The sequence below is a fragment of the Bombus huntii genome, chromosome 1 (genome assembly GCF_024542735.1).
Source record: "Bombus huntii isolate Logan2020A chromosome 1, iyBomHunt1.1, whole genome shotgun sequence".
In the NCBI taxonomy this organism is placed as follows: domain Eukaryota; kingdom Metazoa; phylum Arthropoda; class Insecta; order Hymenoptera; family Apidae; genus Bombus; species Bombus huntii.
In genome coordinates, this window is record NC_066238.1 from 6,117,965 (window position 1) to 6,140,406 (window position 22,442).

The window sequence follows — 22,442 nt, forward strand, 5'->3', positions numbered from 1 at the left end:
TATTCCCATATCGTAAGTCGTAAAAGTACGCACCAACTTGAATCAGGAACGTAAGCAGTGAACGTGTTAAATGGTGTTTTATTGCTTCAACAGACTCTAAGAAATGCTCGGTTTCAAATGCATGCAAATGTAATGAAATCTTTCGGACGCAAATCATACGTAAACCTAAACATTTATGAGGCTTGAACCTTTAATTTCTTATTAATATCTTAAAATTCTCGAATGATTCAGAATAGCATTGCAGGGGGATGCGAACACGTTAAAGAACGTTAATTGAACAGGATACACACGAGAAGTTTGTTAGAAACTACTGATTTTTTAGTTGGTTAGTAACTCTATAAAAGTTGCATTAAATAGTAGTATTTTAATGAACTACCAATGATATTTCCCGCGCAAATGGGAACTAGTTTGTAAATATCAGTTACTTCCATTTTTTAGTACAGGTTTGCGAAAGCATAGTGCAAGATATGATATGTATTTTATGATACAATAAACATAGAAACATACATATTCGAATTTTTCTCAGATAACACGATATGAGTAAAATATCAAATTTTGTAAGTTTCAAAGAAATAAACACATACACTTCTTTGCAAGTGCTTTCTCTTAAAAACAAATAATCAAACAAAAAAAAGAATACATAAATATCTACGGTATGTTATGGATTAGGTAATTAAATCCCAATATATATGCAAATTGACAGCTTCTAGAGAAAAATGACCTTTAGAAACAACACCGAGCGTTTTAATATAACGATACAATATCTTCAACGTGTTTAGAGAATCGAGAGCTGGACTACTTAATATTTGTTAGATAGCTAAATATTTCAATATTTAAATAATGTAACGAATGAGTAAAAGAATAATAATAAAAAAATTATAAGTATTATTATACTATTAATAGATAATTTACATTATAAGTATTAAAAGTATCAAAGAAAAATTATAATCACTGATTATGAGTAGCGATGCTTATGAAAATATAGGGGTCTTTTCAAGAAATAAATAGCACGACAGAATGTTGATTTTCAGCAAATGCTTTATTGTATTAATCCATTTAGTGTTACATTTGATAATAGACTATATGTAATCTACTAGATGTATAGAAAAAATATTTCGTCAAATCGTATATTTATTTCAAAGTATTTAACAATATAAAGCAGTTTCGACATGAAACTAGATGAGTACATATCTGCGTCAGGCTATTTAGCTACATGTACAATTCACAGATCAGAATACATATATTTGTACTAATTGTGTTTAGTGAAAATATTTGATCTCATACGTATAAATATAAAATTTGATAAAAAATGCTAATTTACAGAACATAATGTTAATTTTTGGTTGACGTGTTATTACGATTCGCTGTTTAATTTAGCGATTAAACGAAACGAGAGGATCAATCATCTACATTTTTAATCGTAAATATTTAATGCTTTTAAGTGCATAAAAAGAAAAAAATAGTGCCATGCAAAGTTTCAGTTACTATTGATATCATTATATCGATATTATGAACGAGAAATAAAATACAATAAAATATAGTCGAAATGTTTCAGCATTTTCCAACTTATTCACCGTCTCTCCACAGGACGATATGTTATAATCTGAGACTTGGCTCTTGTGAATAATGCTATTCCCAAGAGTCAGCCTCAGGGAATTTCTGGTTCGTTTTTCGTGCATCAGCTACGTCCGTACGGTCCTTCCGCTTCCGGCGTCGTTTCCCTGTGCACATAACAAAAATCGGTTTATGCGCAACGACATAACCCTTCGAGTTTATTAGTTGGTACTAATACTTCATTTTTAATCGATTATTTCATAGATGAATTTATATAGTATTTCGACACATACACACAGAAAAAGAGAGAAATAAAACATATCATTAACGTGTTGTAAATTAGAAAATTTTCTATTTCACACAATCATTCTATTGAAACATTACAATATCATCATTAATATGTGACATAACACATGTGTTATAAAATATTCGAATGATTCGTAGACAACAAATCTTGTCTCGATACTACAGTTTTAATTCTACTAATCATTCCATTATAAAAAATAAAGATTACAAGATTGTACTTATTTTAGTTGTCAATTTATGGAACTGGATATTGCTATTATACAGGTGAAATATAAAATAATTTTGTGAAATCCGATAATAAAAGTAGAATGAAGTATTTTGAGTAATTTCGTTCTATATTTTGTAATTTACGGTAAATATCACGAGTCGGTACAAATTTAAACAAAATTGAAATTTTTGTTTGAAAGCAGCGTAGAAGTTTGAGTAATACAATTTCTCTTATCAATTAATACAATACCAATAAGTTAACAATCTGATCACAGAAATACAGTTACAAGTGACCACAATTTCATCAATTTTGCACATAACAAAATCGAAATTGTCTTTCACAATGTATTGTCTTACAGTATGTAAATCGTTAATTACAAAGATTCTTCTTATGTAAAGTGCAACAACTCTGTCTTTCCTTTCCTTAAACAGGATGTAAAAGACTCATATATAAAAAAGAGTGTAAAAACTTTCTTAAATAAAATGTAAAAATGTAAATATATAAAATTCTTAGTTTATAAAAATGCCTCAAAAACACATTCTAATAAATAACTTTCCTAAAAAGCGTATATCCATTCTTTTAATAATTATTAATTGCAAAAGTCTTAAAGCACTTAGTTTTATAATATAAGAGCTCTAATCGAACTTTATTATGATAAATATTATGATGTCATTATTTCACTTTTATGAAAACAATTTATATATCCGCTTTTTTTAGACTGGTCATTAGTTAAATTGTATACACAACGCCCAGCCATCGTGGGTAGGTAGATGGAGATTCCCTACGGCGAAGTAAAGAGTACAAAACAAACTTTTTGCTGAAACTTCGTTTTACAATCAGTAGATGTGTAACTGAATCAATTTTCGACAAAATCATTCTCCTCGTAAACGAAGTTGCATATACAAACACTTTGTTGTGCATCTTTAACTTATCTTTACATGAGAAACCACCATTCGGTTCGCTGCCACGATAGTTGAGACATTTTGTATACATCGTCACATGTAGCTCCAATTTCAGTTCCGTTGCATAATAATTGCAAGTTCTATACATTTATCAAATGAAATATTTTATAAAAACATGTATAAAATATTAAATACAAAAAAAACATGATCATTAAATAATGAAAATCATATATACTAACAATATAGCTTAAGACAAGGATTCCTCTCCTTGACTGTATAGTACCCAGGGCCTCTTTTGAATTAAAAAATAAATACTTTCTAAAAACGTCATCGAACTATTTATGCTTTAAAGTAGAAACAAATTAAGTAAATTTAAGGAATTGACGATCGAGCACCAGGAACAGTCAGCTATCGTTGCGTTGTCAACAGCATTATTCTTCGAAACTCGAGTAAAAATCACATTTCATTTCCTTCAATCCGTCTTAATCGCAATGTAATAAAGAAAAATTATAGTAAAAATTTTTGCCAACATGATAAACAAACATTTGCCTGTACTGAATCGTTGTTCAATCCGACTTACATCAGATGGATCAAAGAACAATTCTGAATCATTTTGTTTCTTATCATTTGACATAAATTTTTTTCTATCAAGCGCCAAGGTATTTTTCGAGCTATGGAATTTTTCTACTACTATCGGTTTCGTTTTCGATTGTTTTTTCGTCCGGTTTCCTGGATGAGGACTAGCTGACGGGGAAGAAACTGTACTAGACGTCTTTTTCAAGGAAAACGAAGATTCAACTGACGCTTCACTTTCTTTATACTTTGTCGAAACGGATGACTTTCTCTCAGACAATTTATTACTACACGAACCAGTTTGCATTGACACAGATTGTTGACTCGTGCCTTTGTTAGAATTATATTTCTTTGTTTTTCCCGGCTTGCAGCTACGATTGCTTAATATCAACGAATTATGACGATCGTCTTTGGCCGTGTTCGACGACTTATTTTCAGTATTTTTTGGAACTTCCCTCGTGTCGTCTACCTTGTTATCGTTATCAGATCCCGCGTTTCGTTTCATTATCGTGTATTTCGGCACCGCGTCCTTCTTTCGTTCGTTCTGGAAATCCGTAGGCAAACTAAGGCTGTTCTTTAATTTGACTTTCTGCTCGACCTTCATTGGCTCTAATAAGAGCGGCTCGACGGCCTCGTGATAACTTCCACGGGGCCTCGACGTGGCTCTCGATCGTTCATGAGGATAGGAGTAAGGGATGATGGACTCTGATGATAATTCGGGGTCATTACCTGTGGCTACTTCCCAGCCATCGTCGTCCTTAGTGGTCTTCACGCCGTTCGTTGGCACGGAGTTTTCCCCTTTCTTCGGCGAGACAGCCCTACAATACAAAAAGTACCAAAATAGGCGCTATCCTCTTTGACATAACCTTTTTTTTTATAAAAATTCTATGTCCTAAAAAGTAGACGAGTAGAATTAAAGGCGTAAAGAGTTATTGAGAAATTCATTAAATGCCAAGGCAGAAATTACATTAATGGCGAGTGTTCGGAGGCACTTGTTCACCGCTACAAGTAAATACATAGTTATTCTATTTTTATATAAATTATCTTTTAGTGTCAGTTATTTCTATTTTTTCCGGCCATTTGCAAAACTTCAGAGTATCAACTCGACGCATAGACTTGATTTGCATATCGAATAGTTTATAGTATACTATATACATTGAGACAGAGAATATACGAAGCAAAGAACGAAGAGAAATTTTTCTTTCGATCATCGAGGAACGTCAGTTTTAAACAACATTACAAATATCATACATAATCCAAACGTTTACAGCAATCAAACTAAACACTACTGTAAATGTATATACGTTGATACGAAGGACCAAATGGCTAATTGACAGAACAACCGAGTCAAAGTTAGAATTCTGTTGTTCGTAAACCACGCGCGATATCGTACAATCAACGTTTCTTACATACATCATTTTGCAATCATTTTCGTGCAACCATATCCTGTTGTGTATCTGTCTAACTGCTGTAATATGTTGAGATATGTAAAATTTTCTATACGCAGGATACTGTGCTCGAACGTTCGAAACATTCACGGGTACAAGTCACGCGTATTTGTCGTGTTTACGTATGTATTTCGCGATCGTGCATAAAAAGGCGTCGATCTCTCTCCCGTGTACGCATTGTACCGATTACTTTTATACCGAACGGGCACGATTATTGGGCAAAGTTTACGCAAAAAATAGATCAATTGCCTTTAATCGTGCGCTATCGAGCATTAAAGAGTGGGAAGAATTTATTCGGTGCACGTGTTGAAGCTTGCCGCGGAAATGTTACCGCAACTGTGACCACAACTTATGAATATGCAGCATCACGTGCGTGCATGCGGTGTACATCGTCGTTAAGTATGGCTGATCAGTGCAAGAATGTCAGATATCCTGTCAACTGGGAATTTTCTTCCAATCCGTGCCTTTCGCGAACATCAACCATGTCACCAGCTGGAATGGCTGAAGTTAACGAGTCTTCGAATCGCTCCTTCTCCCCCTGCGTTAACGAACCTAACTCAGGATATATTTTGACTTGACGGTATTCACAAGTCGAAACGGCTGCGTAAATTGTGCATTTTTATGGTTGTAAATCACGTTAAGATACTTTCTCTATTCTTGAACTTTGTCGAGGCTGAAACAGGTTTCGATGAAAGCGTATACCTCGAAATCGAGAGGGTTTGATGCGGATTGCTATGAATCTGTAATTAGAGATCTTTTGTTGCGAAATAATGATAAATTATACTAAATACGACACCTGCTTAATAATAAAAACAATAATAACAGTGAGCAACAACGATGCCGGCCGAGCAACCAAGAGTTGAGAATTTTTCTTCAGAACGAAAATACCAGTTCTTAAAGAGATAGAAAAGAAATGGTAAGGGAAGAGACAGTTAATGTAAAAGAAAGAAAGTAAGAGTAAGGCGGGAAGACTTGGAGAAACTGAGAAAATAACAAGTGAGAGAATCGAATGTAATCGAAAAGATCTAGACCTGATTGATACCTTGGAGATTATGAATAGAAAATAGGGAAAGAATTAGGAAAAGTTAAAAATGTAAAAGATTTTTAAATAGAAATAGAATTAATATCCTGGCCACCAAATTTGTACAGAAATGATTGGATTGCCGTAGAAAAAATCGTGAGATGCGTAGATAAAAAATAATATTTTTGAAAAGGTGGAAAAAGCGCAGGTAGATGATATAAACGATAAAGACCTTATGGCAGTGTTGTAATTGCGGCGCATGCTCGAGTTCAAAAATAAATTAAATTAGCGTATATTCGTTCAATTCTTGGTTTTATTTTCAGAAAAATAATTCATTCTAGTAAAACATGTCGTTTACGATCTCCCTAAGATACGCAACGATTCGTATACCCGTTTCATTGCATCCCTTCCAACAGTATATAGCGAATCTCAGTCCGCGCAAGTAGTGCTCCATCCTGTGCATTGTTCCATTAAAACTAATCCTTTCGAAGGGATTGAAACGAATTCTGCAATAAAATGTTGCAATTACATATATAAACTTTTAAACAAGTAGTCGCACACAGCAACATATACTGTTAACGTCAAAGAAAAAGTAATTGATTAATAACGTAAAATGACGTAATATACGTTACAATTGAGTTATTCATTTACGTACGCTGTTAATATAAATTTTAGATTGCGAAAGCACGAAAAGAGTTTCTGTAATTTACTGAATTTCGTAATTAAGAGGTCAACGCACCGTCAGGATGATATGATATTGCTCCAGAAATGTAAAGGCGCTATCCTCGTGGAAAACGAGGAAAGAATGTCCTTATCCTTTGAACAAGCCTTAACGCATTTTGTTGGAGGTACGATCCCATTGTCACAACCCTGACAGCAATCCTATGAGACAGACAGATCAGACTCGCTGGCAACGCGGTATTAATAAGGCGCCCACGTGCCCGACCAATTACTACGTTCATAACTCTCGTCATTTCACGGAATGGTAACTGCGTTATAACTACAAACACAACGGGTGACTGCCAAGCATTTTATTACATCCCAGACCGAAACCTTGAACTTTGTGCATCTCGTATCTGTGTAAACGTAAACTTCCGCGAAAGCATTGAATAACAAGGAATTCTATGCGAGTATAGCTCGAATTATTTCAGGACATTCCGATTATTATTCCGAAACTAGATATTCCCATTCGCGTTCGCCGGTTAATGCATGCGAACGTGTCTCGAATCGAGACAACGTGTTGCGTGTAAAGGGATGCGAGTTACGGCCCCATAGTTTTTCAAGTATTCGTGACCATACGATATTATTGTCAATGAAAGTTTACAGATTCCGAAAGACTGACGATGATTTGATCAAAAGAACGAAGTGAGTTTAAATTTGTTACATACGACCATACAAGTTTCTTCTCTGATAAGATATTCGTTTATGTTTAATCTGAAACGAGAGCCTATACGTAAATAGCTAGATGTCCTGGAATTTTCAACAATATTTTAAACAGAAAATGCTATTTGAAAACTACAAGATGAGTTAAATTTCGCAATAAAAGTTTTCTCAAACTTCTTTCGCTCTTTATGTTCTTCTCGTCAAATTAAAATACCTGAATTGTCTTTGATATTCGAAGGATTTAATGCGGATCTTCGTAACTTAATTTCAAATGTAAAAAGAGGTTGATAGTAGGGTAGAGAAAAAATTAATTTCCCAGAATGCGAAATCGACTCGGAAATAACGCTAATGAGGTAGCAGCCCAACGAGTATACATACTTTGAAGAAAAAGACAGTGAAAGATGAAAATAAATTGCAAAAAGAAAAGAAAAATTGGAGGCATGTTAAACGCATTACAGCCGCGATCCCGAAGGCATAATACAGATACAGGGGTTGTGCTCGGATACAAGATATACTAGCTGCTCTAAAGTATTTGCATTATGCATGGAAATCTACTACCTCCTGCTAGGTGCAAGTACCTTTTTCAAACCACAAACATTATCTCGACGCATGAAAATATCATCAGATATTCCCATAAAGCCAACCCATTAGACGTCAATACTGTTTCTAACAGATATAATACGTCTGACTTTTTCGCTTATTTTCTCTGTCAATCTCATGCAACCCGATAACATGACACTTACATAAAACGCGCCTCGTTCTTCACTGGGAATGTTGACATCTTACTTAGAAAATACCGACACAACATTATAATTTCGCTTTCAAAGATTTATGCCATACAGTTAAAATACAATGGAATTGATTCCATGGAATCAAACGATACAAAAACATTATACTTTTATTAATACTCTACTGATTACCGATACTTCCTTTTCATTGAGTCGCAGAAAAGAGTTCTACAAAACGTTAAAAATCATACGGTTACGATGAAATAGATAAAACGTTAGGTTACCTCCTCGAAAGCTAAAGAAACAAAGTTATGGTTCTTGTCTATCAAAATAACACTTCTGACCGTGCGAAGATTATTTACAATTAGTTTGTACCGGCATGGCACTCGACGATCAGCGATCCTACAGCGTTATTACTGGCTTTTTCCGTAATAAGCCAATTTATCCCGAACGCGGTTAAATTTTAATCTTTTTCTAATCTGCGGCCCTGGAAGAGGCTACGTATTGGCCAGATCGGATCCACCGCTTCAAGGCAGGTAATTACGAGAGTGGTCGAGCGCGGTAACCTGTTTCATCGTGGCAATTAATATACACACGTGGAAGAATGGGACAATTTTTTTTGGCCGCATTAGTAATGAAACATACGAGGCATAAATGAAATTTATTGAACAGTCTCGGAACGATCGAAGTATAAATTCGTGTCCCGTGGTTCGATAACCGTGTCGACCAAGTTCGACCTGCCTAATGGCCGTTCGACGTAATAAAAATTCTCACTGTTGCTACAACGTTCGCGTCGTTCGTACCACTTGCTGCATGGTGACGAGCAGGAATTTATTGCGATCAACTCACCGGCTCGATACCGACGCAACCGAAGTAGATGTCTAATAATCTCTTTAATAAACGAATTGCCGTTGCAATAAATAACATTTAATAGGCGTGCTACGTGCGATTCCTTTCGAAGGTGGGAAGTAATCTAGCTGGGCCGAGGGTTAATGTCCCGCCGCGCCGGTTGATATTAATAGCTTAATGCACAGCCGCACAGTGATCCGCCTCGTAAATCGTCATTACTTGCCGCGAATTGCTTCGATTCGCGGGCTGTCCATTGAAATCACCAGGGTGTAGTTACGCCGCTAGATATGCAAAGTGACCAGACTCTTCGTCACCGCTGTTTCTTGCGCGCACGAAGAAAAGTTTTAATTACACGCGGGGTAATGAGATATTGCCGTCTGCTTTCATTTGCAGAGCAAATTATAATTTTAAACTGATAATACGTTGTTCGATTTGTTTTATCAACGTCCTCGGAATGCAAATGCCTACTTGCTCGATAATAAAATTATTAATGCGTTTTTAAAAGTATAATGTCAATAACATTTCCTTTTTAACTAACGTTACAAAGAAAAACTGACATAATACGTTTCACTGCACTCCGCCTGATCCTATTTACACTAGGTTAACGAGTAATTAAGGATATACTACGAAACAAGTCGAACAAAAGTTAAAACTTGTTGCAGACGTTAACCGCACTTAACGATAATCAGACTAATATATTCGAATAACGTACGCTATATTTATTCAATACGAGCATTGTAAGCTATTCAATTAATACAGCAACGTTATCTTTCTATAAACGAAAATGAATAATATAATTGAAAGTCCTTTATACTATCAATTATAAAGTAAGGATGAGACTTGTATCATTTTTCATCCTCATATCAACCACCTTCAAACCGATTACGCTATAACCAATTTTCGCGATACTTCGATAACAAAACAAACGTACAAATTTCCCTACAATCTGCACTTTCGTCCACCTTCGATCCACCTCCGCTTGCCTCAAACCACTTAACCATAGGAACGAACCAGATGTAAAGCCTAGAACAAACCCTATTTCAAAAGAATAATCACACATGACCAGTCTTTCTTGGTAAAGAAGAATAAACGAGACAAACGACAATAACAAACAAGAGTACTCAAAATTAATAAAGCACCGCGAGGGTATCGAAACTAAGTCCGTGGATAGGCGCGCGCAGTCACGGCACGCGAACCAACATCGTCGATAAATTACTGGTCGCGCACGGTGTTTCCGCGTGACACGAAAGCTTCGTCCAAAGGAAAGAAGCTTCTCGTGCACACGACCGAAGGATAGCTGGGGCACTCCAGAACGCGGCAACAGATAAAAGTCGCATGCGACACAGAAGCAGTCCGCGATGGTGTTGGCGCGCGTTTGCGGAGTGATGCATTGGTACCGCCAAGTGATATATGCTTATGGGGCATGCCAGAGTACCGAACACGCACATGCACACGCACACGCGCACTCATGCCCAAGACTAGGTAAGAGATACACGTGCGTCCGGCTACGGCGTGTTCATTATGTACTTCGGCGAATCATAAAGCAGACGCGGAGGGGGAGTGAAAAAATGAAGGATTAAAGTCGCGAAGAATTTTCCGACCGGATCCGAGCAACCACGTCGGAGAACGCAAAGAAATCAGACGAGTGCGTATGTGTGTGTTGAGGCCACGACTTTTCCGATCGATATGATTTAAATGGCGTTTTAAGAAAGCGAGATCCACTGAGAAAGAAAAAACGGCGCGCCGGTGTTCAACTCAAATTGTAATTTATACGGCTATTACCGGGCCACACGTTGACCATTATAAATTGTCGCTGTATCTGCTGGCGTTCTTATTTATAGTTGGCAAATAAATACCGCGATAATACGCCGCGGCCACGGCGTATTTGCGATTCTAATAGCCGTGCATTTAGCACGGCGCGGTACATTCGGGTAAACGCGAATGACGCATGGCGAGGGTAATTAAGCAATTACGGGAGTACAATGTTCTTGTCGCTCGGGGGAGAATAAATGTTCGCGTGCCGTCCTGGGATTGTAACGAGGAAAGTGATTTCGAATGGAATTAAATTCCTGTAACTTGTGCGCAGGGAGATGGTTTATTTTTCAGGGTGAATTTTTAAGTACTTATATAAATACTTGGGCTTAGAAATTGTAATTTTTAACGAGTTATGCTCGATGAAACTTGGATACAGTAGGAACTAAACTTACTAGAAATGATCGATGTTAAGTATTTATTGATAACGAGGAGTATAAAGAATTAACTAAATTTGAATTTATGAAGATATTGTAAATGAATAGAATTAATTAATTAATTAACCTTGCTTATAGAATAACGATGTTAATTTAAGAAGTTTCTGACCAACCTACAGAATCCAAAATACTGTTTATCAATGGGCCGTTTGGTTCGATAAAAAATGCCTATGGTCAAGGTGGAACAAGTCAAAAAGAAAGTGAACAGAAATGTACAGCGATTCAACAGAGGTAGTAATTATCGTTAGAAATTTCGTAAAATTTCCTTAGCTTGGCAAATTCAGATTTTTATGAATGCAAGGAAATGAAGAATCTCTAGAGATATGTTTCACTCCTGAAATATTAAATTATAGATTACGCACTTTACCGTGGATAGTTTGTATATACATTTTTGCACGTTTAAATGTGCCATAAATACACGAACATCCGCAGTCTAGTTATCATTAGTAGCTGTTATGTCTTCTCCTAGAGAACATAAAATCTTTCAAATTTCTTATAGATCATCAAAGTCTCGCGTCCTGAATTCTTGTACCTAACTAAATACATACTTAACATTTTGTGTTGCATTAATGATGTACATAGCTGTCGAACGAATGAGTATCTTTAATCATTTCGTGCGACGTATAATAATGTTGATAATTCAACAGCATAGTAACTAAACGGTAAAATGAACAGAAGAAACTGGTACAGGATACTCACCAACGAACTAGTTTCATTGCGAGCACATATGTAGCATTTTCTTTTTTTTTTTTTTTTTTTTTTTTTTTAGTAAAGAAGTGTATCCTCCGATTCCAATTTGAGAATCCATCCGCAGTAGCTGTCCACGTGTCAGATGTAACTGATTCATACGCGTGCATTTGCATTGCGGTCGCGTCCTCGTCGAGCGACACGACACGTTATTCGAAGCGTGTTACATTATTCTAATCAAGACCCTAATACCAGCATACTTTTGCTTTTATTCGCACGTGGGCAATGCGGCTCGTTTGTACTCGTAATAGTCGCGATCGGGCAGGGTATTATATGTCGCCGCGATTCGACTCTACGGACGGTTTCGAGCTGTCTTTTCATTCCAAACAAACCATTTTCTCTCTAAATTTTCTCAAACATATCGGTTTATATAGTACAATTTAATACGGATAGGTTTTGTTCCACTGATCATTCTCAACTTGGTCACTAATAACCATAAGAGGTGCGTGTGACCTCAAACAAACAATAAAAAAAGAAAAATATTCTCTCTATTTTCTTTCCTACTTTCCCACGAGGGATTCCACAAAAGCTTTGGGAAAACTAAATTAGATTTGGCTTATTATTTTATAAATTATTAAATAATATTATTAAAATAAAGTATTATGTATCTATATATGAGTAATCAATCGTTTTGAATATTGAATATATGGAATATCTTGACAGTACTACATTTGAGATATAAGGTTTCTAGTTAATCCACTGAATATAAAAATTGCTTAATTTGTAGAAAGACAAGATGAAGGACTTTTCAAATCTCTTCTTGCAAAAATATCAATATTAAGTACATTTTTAAATAAAAATTAATAATATATAAGGATATTATCTTTGATTAATCGACCAAATTGTAACCATTTTCCAACTTGCGGTATAATAATAATTGTATTGATTAAGAGAATTATATATATATATATATCCGTTTTATCTATTTAGAACTGCATAACATTAGCTAATAACCAATTTCGTTAAATACATCTTAAAATGTATAGGGTAATATGAAGGTAAAAGAAAAGACATAATTTTCTTCCACTCTATCCAACTCCTACAACATCGTCAAAAAGTCAAAGTTGACATATAATTTTTCAACCATATAATAACAAGTTTCCTCCTGGAATAATTTACAACATACCCATCTAAAACACATAATTAAGAAAGTCCAAGTTACTACTTGCTAAAGTACTTGTGTCTAACATTATATGAAACAACATTAATTCCCTCTTTCGATTTCATTCGTAAATCTTGTAGGTTCATTAATCATAGCTTAGAAGTCATTTTTCAATACGCATCGATCAATTTATTGATACTCGCCAGATCGATACTCGATCGGCGCATCCGATAAGTTCCGTCGGCAAGGGCGAGGAACTCTGATTTACTGGCGACTTTAGCATCATGATGATCACGAGAAGGAACGAAGTGGCAAAGGAGTGGACGAAGAAAGAAGAAGCATCGAACGAACCAAGCACAAGAGAGAGAAGAAGAGTACAGGCGGCATGGGAAGCAGGAGAAAGAGGAAGTCAAGACACGCGTGTAACAAGCGTCGCTGGCATTAATTTAAAATGAGCTCTACGACCCTATGCAAATCTTTCGTGTACAGGAAATTCTCAGAAGTCGACTATAGCTTGAAACGTTGTCTCCCTCTGCTCATCCACACCCCTTCTGTCCGCTTTGCGGCGATGCTCGCTTGAAATTATTATTGTGCACACGCGCAACTCATTCCGCACTCTCCTATAACGCGTTAACTTCCTTCTTTTAAACTATGAAACGCTACCTCTTGCCAGCGTTTAATATCCCGCATCCCGCGACATCAACAGTATCATCCTTGGCTAAGATAACTTATGACTATGATGGACTGAGCTATGTGCCGCCACTCGTTACCATCATTATGCTCATTCATCGAAGATACCGCTGTAGATGTTCGCGACAAGCAATAAAATTAGTCGATAGAAATTACGGCGATTGAGCGAAATGCATGATCGAAAAGCAATAAATCAACGAGCCAAGAGAAAAAACAGTCGTAACTATCGAGAAGCTGAGAAATTAACGAGGGAAACTTGGTAATTTTATATCAAGAGGCACAACATAATGCAACATTACATCTGCATAATATGTTGCCTTATGTGTTCAAAATTGGGGAAAAGTTTCATTTATATAAGATTCATAGGTGGTGTAGAAGAGATAGTTAACACGTTTGCCATTATACTGAATTAAAGCAATACGTTTACCGGATACTATGTTCTGTTTTTTGAATTATTACTACAATATATACATACAATCATATACAGGCTGTTCACGCTATTAGTAGTTTGGCCAATGTTTTTCTCAAACGGTAAACGATAAGTACGAGGAAAAAATGAAAGAGAAAGAAGATGAAAGGTTGTAAATGAAATACGTATTCACGATAATACCTTCTTTGCAAGTGGAAAAATGCATGTTCATTTTGCAGCTGCACTAGTTTTTCTTTTAATGAAAGGCTTCCCTTTTGTTTGCATAAATCGAATTCTTTTGTCATTCTACGAAAAAAAGATAAATAGAGTGACATGGCCGGACACTGATTAAACTTAAAAATATTTTAACTTTAATTTTGTAGAATTTATCATATGTAAGACAAAGAAAACATAGATACAAGGGTACTCCGTTTCATCTTTCCTTGTTTTTCATAAAGAGATATTATCGTGAATATGTAGTTGATTTATAAACATTCGTCTTTTTTCTCTTTCATTTTTTCCTCATACTTATCATTTATGAGAAAAATACTGGGTACTAATAGCGTTAACAATCTGTATATAAAGTTAAAAAATAAAATCTGAATATCACACATGTGGTGATAGTGTGATGCTGGTAGTGAATATGTTAAAGGTTATTCAAGGGTTGTTTAAAGTTAAGAAACCTGTGATGTAAGAATGATTCATTAAGAATAAATCGTTTGATTCCAAACTAAAAATATATATGTATTCATTGTAATTATGCTTACTCATACGAGGATAATTTCCGTTTACGATCTCCTGCGCCAACAGTCACCCCTAGAGAAGCTTGATAATCAGCATACCTTTGAATCTTATAGGTATTCGTTTTACCTAGAATTTTCATTACTGCGTTAACTTGATCTCGACGGTGTAGTCCTATATATGCAGACGTGTCATTTAACCATGACACATGCACACCTCCTGTAATAGTTATATCAATTACATTAAAATAATAACATAAATGTTGGTGCGGATTATCTAATAAATGAAAGAATTTTGTAACTGTATACTTACCAAACGGACTAAACAATTGAGATATATCATTAAACCTCCACTCTTTTGGGAATGTTATATGTAATATATGATCTCTATTTGGATTAGCTGACAAAGAAAACATATATTATTAACATAAGATTCACCTTAAAATATATGAATAAAAAGGTAAGATTTACTTACGATCTTCTCCGACAAGGTTTATGTACGGAATATCTTTCAATCTTGCTATGAGGAGTCTATAACAAAATAATAAATTAAACACTATAATAGACATGATAAATGATATTAAATGTAATAACACCTACTTGTTTAGAAAAGGGTCGAGTAATGATGAATCCGATAAAACTATCGGCACTTCGGGGTTTTGTAAGGAACCTGAAAAAGAATATTCCTAGTGAAAAAAGTTTACAGATCATGTTCTTAGGATAAAATCATGTCAGTTACTAACCAAGATAATTAGACAATGCAATGAAACATATTCCAGTTATATATGCATCGTAACCGGCCTCGTGACATTTTTCTGCCAGCGTTGAATAACTTCTGCCATTGATAGGTTCCACTTCTGTAATTTTAAACGGTGATTTACTAACTGTTTCTAGCAATATACCTAAATTCGACGATGGTACATTTTCCTTGAATTGCTGCGAATGGCAAATTATTTTTGTATCTAAAATTCTATAAAAAAAATATCATATAATAATCATATTTATTAAAATATAACAGTAATGTTCAGAAAAAACGTAGGAAACTCTTACCTTGGAAATAGACCATGAAGAAGAGACTTAAATTCCAAATATGATTCTGGCAAATATCCAAAAAATTGATGTATTATATGACAGAGATCTAGTAACATATTGTGACCAACTAATAACTTTCCCTGAAATAAAAATATGTATCATTATAGATTACACCTCACTTACTTGATAAATTAAACACGATTAACAAAACGCACAGAATCTGAAATTTTTCTCATGAGTATACTTAATCCAACTGCATGTTGAATTTCTTCTCTTTCTTTCTCTCTTTTTTCAATCTCCCTTTGTTCTTCTTCTTCTTTAGTTCCTAATCTTTGTACAACGAGATTACATCCAAAATTCTCCATTTTACTTTCAATCCTCAATTTATTTGGCCACCTCAGCTTTGCTTCCTGATAAACTAGTCGTCTAATAAAAGCACTACACTTATCAATCACTAGTTCTTCTTCTTCAGAAGTGATGAATTCATCCATCTTTCTACTAAAATGGTTTTCAATTAAATTTCGTTTATATTAATGATGGAGAAACGTTGTTTAAAACTAAAATTATTTTTACCAAATATCTTCGATCTGAGGCCTCTCAACATCCGTAATAGGCAAAATCTCTAATGTTTCATCCCTTATCTTTTGCTTCTCCTCCAATCGTTTGATCAATTTTTCTTCTTCGCTTGCTGTTAAATAAGGAATGCCTAATTTGAAAAGTTTATTGAAGTCGAATTCTTGCGATGCTAAAAACGACATACTGGATGTCTGACACATGAATCTCAAATCCGGAGCTGTACGATTTAAGGGACGCGGAAAAACGTAAAAATTGTATGATCGTTGATTGTACCTACAAAAAAAGAACGATTATATTAACACAAATCTGGAAATATATATAGATACGAACACCCTGTTAATAAGCAATCAGACATACAATCAGTTTATAATAGTAAATTAATATTATAGCTGCCGAAAATGTTGATACTTATTAACTGGATTATTAACTTAACTGAATAAAAAATTACTTTAATAAATTTTCAAATTAGCAAGAATATTTAGTACTTGAAAAATAATAGGTATTTACAAAAATCTATTATATATATGCCATATATTTATCTATTTAGTAAAATATTAATGCATGATATTTTAATTTGAAAACATTTTATTCAGTTAAAATTGCAAAAGTGTTTACTTTTGAGTTTGTGTATCGAATGTAAATACAGAAAGGCCAAATTGTATTAGAAGAAAATCCATTGATCCCGATCTCAATTTTGCATAATACTGAGCAGGTGTGTCAAAGGCACCAGCATCAGGCCCTGAATTCAGTCCTGTAAATTCACCATCAATGGCAAGGAATGTTCCATTTTTTATAACTTCGTCCAATTCCACAAGGACTTCTTGAAAATCTGTAAAAATTTTCGAAACTTTACTTGTATCAAACATTGCATTGATTTTAGTTACTTTGTTTATATCCTACTTCATATATATTCGTGATGATTGAGAAAGGAATTTTTAGAATTATTTATAGAATCATTATTAATTATTGATAACATTTATTATTGCATTATAATAAATATCAATCAAGTATAACAACAACGATGCATCTTTTTCATTTATGATAAATTATTATATGTATATATTAAATTTAAGAATAAAACTAGAAAAATATATTAATTTGAAACATAGTAGTAATTCAATTTCGCGCTGATATACGGAAAGGACGTCTTCAGTGATCAAAGGTTGGTAGCATGTAGTGCTTTTAGGATTTTCAAATCTAACGCATTGGTCCGCGTCACAGTGCGATAGTTATTGTTAAATTAGTGTAATAAATAAGTAATTAATCACTACACTATTATTTTTATAATGTTCTATGCAAAATAGTACTATGCATAAATAATTGTGACGAAATTCATGATGCGACGTTATAAAATGAATTCAACATTGCGACCAGATGTAATAGAGAAGCGCGGGATTTCTCCGAGAAAAAAGGTAACGCAAATTTTCAAATTGTGAAATATATATATGTATAAACTATATTTTCATTTTCATACAAAGATTTTGTTTGCACACGTACACTACATATACTTAGAAAATAACATTCAACATTTAGAAAAGTAAATACTCGAGAATTTTTTCATTTCAAATAATTCCAACTAAAGATAAAGTAATAGCAGGCACTGATCTGACTTGATCATTGTCATTGGAGAAAATTTATAAATATATATTATATATATAATATTAATTTGAAGAATATCGCAATTTAACTCAGATAATAAATAAAAAGTCATTCATAAATGTAATACAAAATAAATTACATGAATTATTGAAACAATTTAATAAAAAAAGATAAGAATCACATTGAAAGTAATAGCTCTATAGTTATATTAATCACTTAAATGCTTTAACGATACACTTGATAGATATAATCTTTTCTTCTTATCTAAATATACTTAATAAGCTTATATCCATGCAAGAAGACATGTTTAAAATAAAAATATTCTTTCACAATAATAACAATCTTTCTTGCTTAAATTTTGAAATATACAGATTGTATAACCAAGGTATCTATTTGTGATTAGTTTGATATTTTGAGAATAAAGATAATTAGCAATACCTAATGATGCATATATATAAACAAAAAATAAAATTACATATAATACAATGTCAACATATTTCGGATAAGCATAGTATTGAAAAATATTTTATTCATAGTTACTATTTAAATATTTTTAATTACTTATAGTAGGAAATGGATCAGGCTATGAAGTGAAGAAAGTCATATTAATATAAAACATTAAACTTATATTTTCAGTTCCTGCAAATATATAAATTAAATTGAATCAAAAATTATAATATTCATATTTTCATTATTTTAGCTACGCTATATCAGTATGATGTTCATATTATTTATAGATAATTATCTAAGTCTAACCTTATATAACTCTAAAATAACTATATATCTTCCTTTTATATAGATGACATATAGTATATTGCCTAATATATTAAATTCGATTAATAGAGTTTATTATTTGCAATGATATTTTAGAAATACACAGTTATACAAAAATAGATAAATAGTATTGTATTGAGAGATTGATTGTTAAATTTTTTATGGATATATATATAGATAAATAGTATTATATTGAGAGATTGGTTGTTAAATTTTTCATGGATATATATATATATATATATATATATATATATATATATATATATATATATATATATATATATATATATATATAGCTGACAACATTGTTTCCGTAATATTACTATGTTATAATATCATTATGATAGTGTTATTGTAATACTGTACATTACTTTGATTTCTTTCTTGCACACTGTGATTGACGCTTACATTGCTGGATACTGCTGAATTCTTGCAATTGCAATGCATTTTGTTAAAAATATTATATTTTCTATCACGAGTTCACAATAATTCCATCTTCAGCATTTTGTTTATTGCGCCAATTACATCTCAATAAACGCTGAAATTTACTATATCCACTCCAAATCATACAAAACATCATAACCTAAAAAGCTGTAGATTACTTTCAAATAATCATATTAGTTATCAAGAGATATAAAAAACACAATATTATATAAAACGTTTCCACCAAAAGTTTATAAGTTACATATGTAATACTGAAATTTCATAAAGTAGTTATAAAATTTTATCAAAATCTATGCAGCAACAATAGCACGTCACGTGAGAAAGACAAATTTTGTTTTATGCTCTAATTTAATCTTTTCCTGATAACTGTTCACATTTTCATACGTTTAATTTTAAATAAACAACGTGTTCGTGTATAGAATCTTCATATTACAAATTAATTATAGAGAAACTACAATATCATAAATATAATTATAAATGTAATAATTATAAATAATCCCACTCTCAATCATCATAAAAGCCGACAGTATAATGTTTATTTTTTACGATTACTCACTCAAAGAAGTCACTTCCATCTTTTTTTAACCTTGCTCTTACTTATCTACACTGAACTTACAACGGACATCTTCTATTTCTTTCCCGGAACTGAAATTAGACGCGAAAATTAACGGGGTCCATCGATCCTACACGATCTTCTCGTAGTTGACCACATTAAGTAAGTAAATCAGAATGAGGACTCTATAGATAAAAATAACATCATACATGGATTGCCATCTGGAGTATAACTGACATACTATTTCCCCACTCTGCATTTATTATGTTTGAAAATCTAACGTAACGTAACTACCGATGAGGTACAGAGTAGATGGTACATCACGGATCTGATGCTTAATACTTTTTTGTGTCCCACGTTTTTGAGGTCATCATTTTCATGTCACATGTGACGTTATCGACTCTGTATAATACTAGCATAGACGAAATCTCGCTTATGATACTAGTTTGAATGAAAAGTCTTTTATGAAATTCCGTATGATATAATGAGTAAAATGTAGAATAGCATATCTAATGATCGAATAATCGCAATAAAGTATAGAATTTTATATTTCCACAATATTTCAAACTGCACTACATACTATCAGAGAGGAAATTTCCTCTCTCATAGATAGCTTTTAGAAATATTTAATCCGTATGTTTAGTAATTCAAAATTTTTTACCATTAGTGTTATTACCTGTCTATTTATATTTTTCTTTTATAGAAAATAAATAGATATGCTATTAGAAATAGTACTCGATAAAAAATATTTCTATACTAACATTTTTCACCAATTATGAAAGTTATTTACTACTATTATTTAATAAAGTTGAGCATGTATATAATATTTTTTGGCTTCAACATGTTAAAAGTATGACAACCAAATACAGATATAAGAAAATTAGAAAACATATTCGAAATATGAATGTATATCATTGAATTTCAATAAAAATAAAAAATTGAAATAAAGTAGAAAGGATCAGAATTACGTCCATGCAAGGATTATATTCAGTCACTGTACAATCAGGCAATGTGTTTCGTCATTTCCTATTGAAGAGTACCGTTAAAGGTCTGCTTATATAGTAAAAGATGAATATAGGTACCACTAGTGAGAAAAGAAAAGGCATATCAGGCAATCTATAGTCGAACTCTAGAACTAAAGTCACACGATATATACGTTTCACATGACCACACTCATAAGTGACAGTCCCTTATCTACGTTATTATTGATACATTGTTGATATTATTGTAATATCATCCATAGAATTGTACTTATTGTATGTAACTAAAAAATGATTTTCACTTTATACTAATGGGAAACTATTTTAAGATTTTGTTTTAAACAGAAATAGACATCTAGATCGTAATATGATAATGGACAATTGCATATCATGAACGTTTTATGAAACCATATAACGCATTCCTAAAATAGCGTGCGAGAAAATCTATTCGAATAAAATTTAAGATAAATTGTATCCGATCAATCCTATAGCGAAATAACCGGATAGATTGTTCCAATGGGGCTGGAATCTTGGTAAAATACTTTCACACGTATATCGTCCTGTTCACCTTAAGCTTGAAAAATTCCGCTTTCTTTCCGACGAATCATTCAACTGGTAATTCTCTGAAATAAAAAGCATTTAACGATCTTTCAAAATGATTTGTACAGGTGTCGCAACGCTTCTCCTTAAAATGCAATTTATTTAAAGTAAGTCTACGTTTCCAGAGTTTGCGATCTTACGTCGTAAATCACACTTGAGATATGAACAGAACATACTACTGTTAAGTACATAGTAACTACATTTCAATATCTTAAGCAACTTTTCTATTAAATTATAAACTATTTTTTAATCATGTATCGACACAGAAAAACTATTACATGAATTTTTTAATAATGGGAAATTATGAATAATTTCCTTCAATTTTTTATGTTACGAAATTGTTTTTCTAGCCTTGAAATATGAAATCTAGTTACCTACGAACTCAAAAATTATATTAGGTATTTTCTGTAGTTTGGAGTGTGTATGGATTATATGAAGATAATGTTTGAGGATAATATTTATTTGAAAATAACCTAGTTTCCATAAATACAATGAATTTTTACAATTTGCAGCAAATAACGAAGCGGTAATATAAATCAAATCGACCACACTTTTTCCACATTTACATTCGTTTAACTCTATTCTCTTCATTCTTATTTTCAAACGTAATAATAAATAATTTTCGAGTATCGTCAACATTACGCTAACACGATCTTAATACCACTGATATCTTCCACCGAAGTAGACAAGAACAGGACAATTTTCTTTCTTAAAAGAATTCTAGTATATGATGAAATAAGTAAGCGGAAATAGAATCCAATCATATCGGCAAACAATTTGCAGTGATAACAAGCGGAGGTTCCTCAATCCGTTACTTCCGCACCAGAACTAATTAAAGCGAATTGAAAGGTAATTGAATTAAGCTTTCAATCGTTATCTCCTCGATGTGTTCCAAGCTCGTGGACTGCGATTCGCTTCCTTCAAATGGTTGGCCGAACGGGAAGATTGGAAGAACAATACTTCGAAATAAAAGCG

General features: G+C 33.1%; 1 protein-coding gene across 4 annotated transcripts; it reads right to left on the minus strand.

Moving 5' to 3' along the window:
- Window positions 1-1,020: 1,020 nt before the first annotated feature.
- On the minus strand, window positions 1,021-20,058 carry LOC126871209 (poly(A)-specific ribonuclease PARN-like). 4 transcript variants are annotated; one of them, XM_050629774.1, is made up of 12 exons: window positions 19,891-20,058; window positions 17,133-17,346; window positions 16,515-16,790; window positions 16,157-16,439; window positions 15,960-16,081; window positions 15,653-15,879; window positions 15,510-15,579; window positions 15,385-15,440; window positions 15,223-15,309; window positions 14,937-15,129; window positions 4,273-4,361; window positions 1,021-1,721 (listed from the first exon to the last, which is right to left on the minus strand). In XM_050629774.1, the coding sequence occupies exons 1-12, from the start codon at window positions 19,907-19,909 to the stop codon at window positions 1,630-1,632; spliced, it is 1,728 nt and encodes a 575-aa protein (XP_050485731.1). In that variant the 5' UTR covers window positions 19,910-20,058; the 3' UTR covers window positions 1,021-1,629. The 4 variants fall into 4 exon arrangements, with proteins under 4 accessions (XP_050485731.1, XP_050485759.1, XP_050485749.1 ...); XM_050629802.1 differs by lacking the exon at window positions 1,021-1,721 and adding an exon at window positions 6,752-6,894; XM_050629792.1 differs by lacking the exons at window positions 1,021-1,721; window positions 4,273-4,361 and adding exons at window positions 6,306-6,518; window positions 6,752-6,894.
- Window positions 20,059-22,442: the final 2,384 nt, after the last annotated feature.

Excerpts from the sequence above, each read along its gene's own strand:
- LOC126871209 (XM_050629774.1), bottom strand. Across the intron at positions 15,580-15,652 it reads TGCATTGTCTAATTATCTTG|GTTCCTTACAAAACCCCGAA; the intron begins GTTAGTAACTGA and ends ATTCTTTTTCAG. Across the intron at positions 15,441-15,509 it reads CTCGACCCTTTTCTAAACAA|ACTCCTCATAGCAAGATTGA; the intron begins GTAGGTGTTATT and ends ATTTTGTTATAG.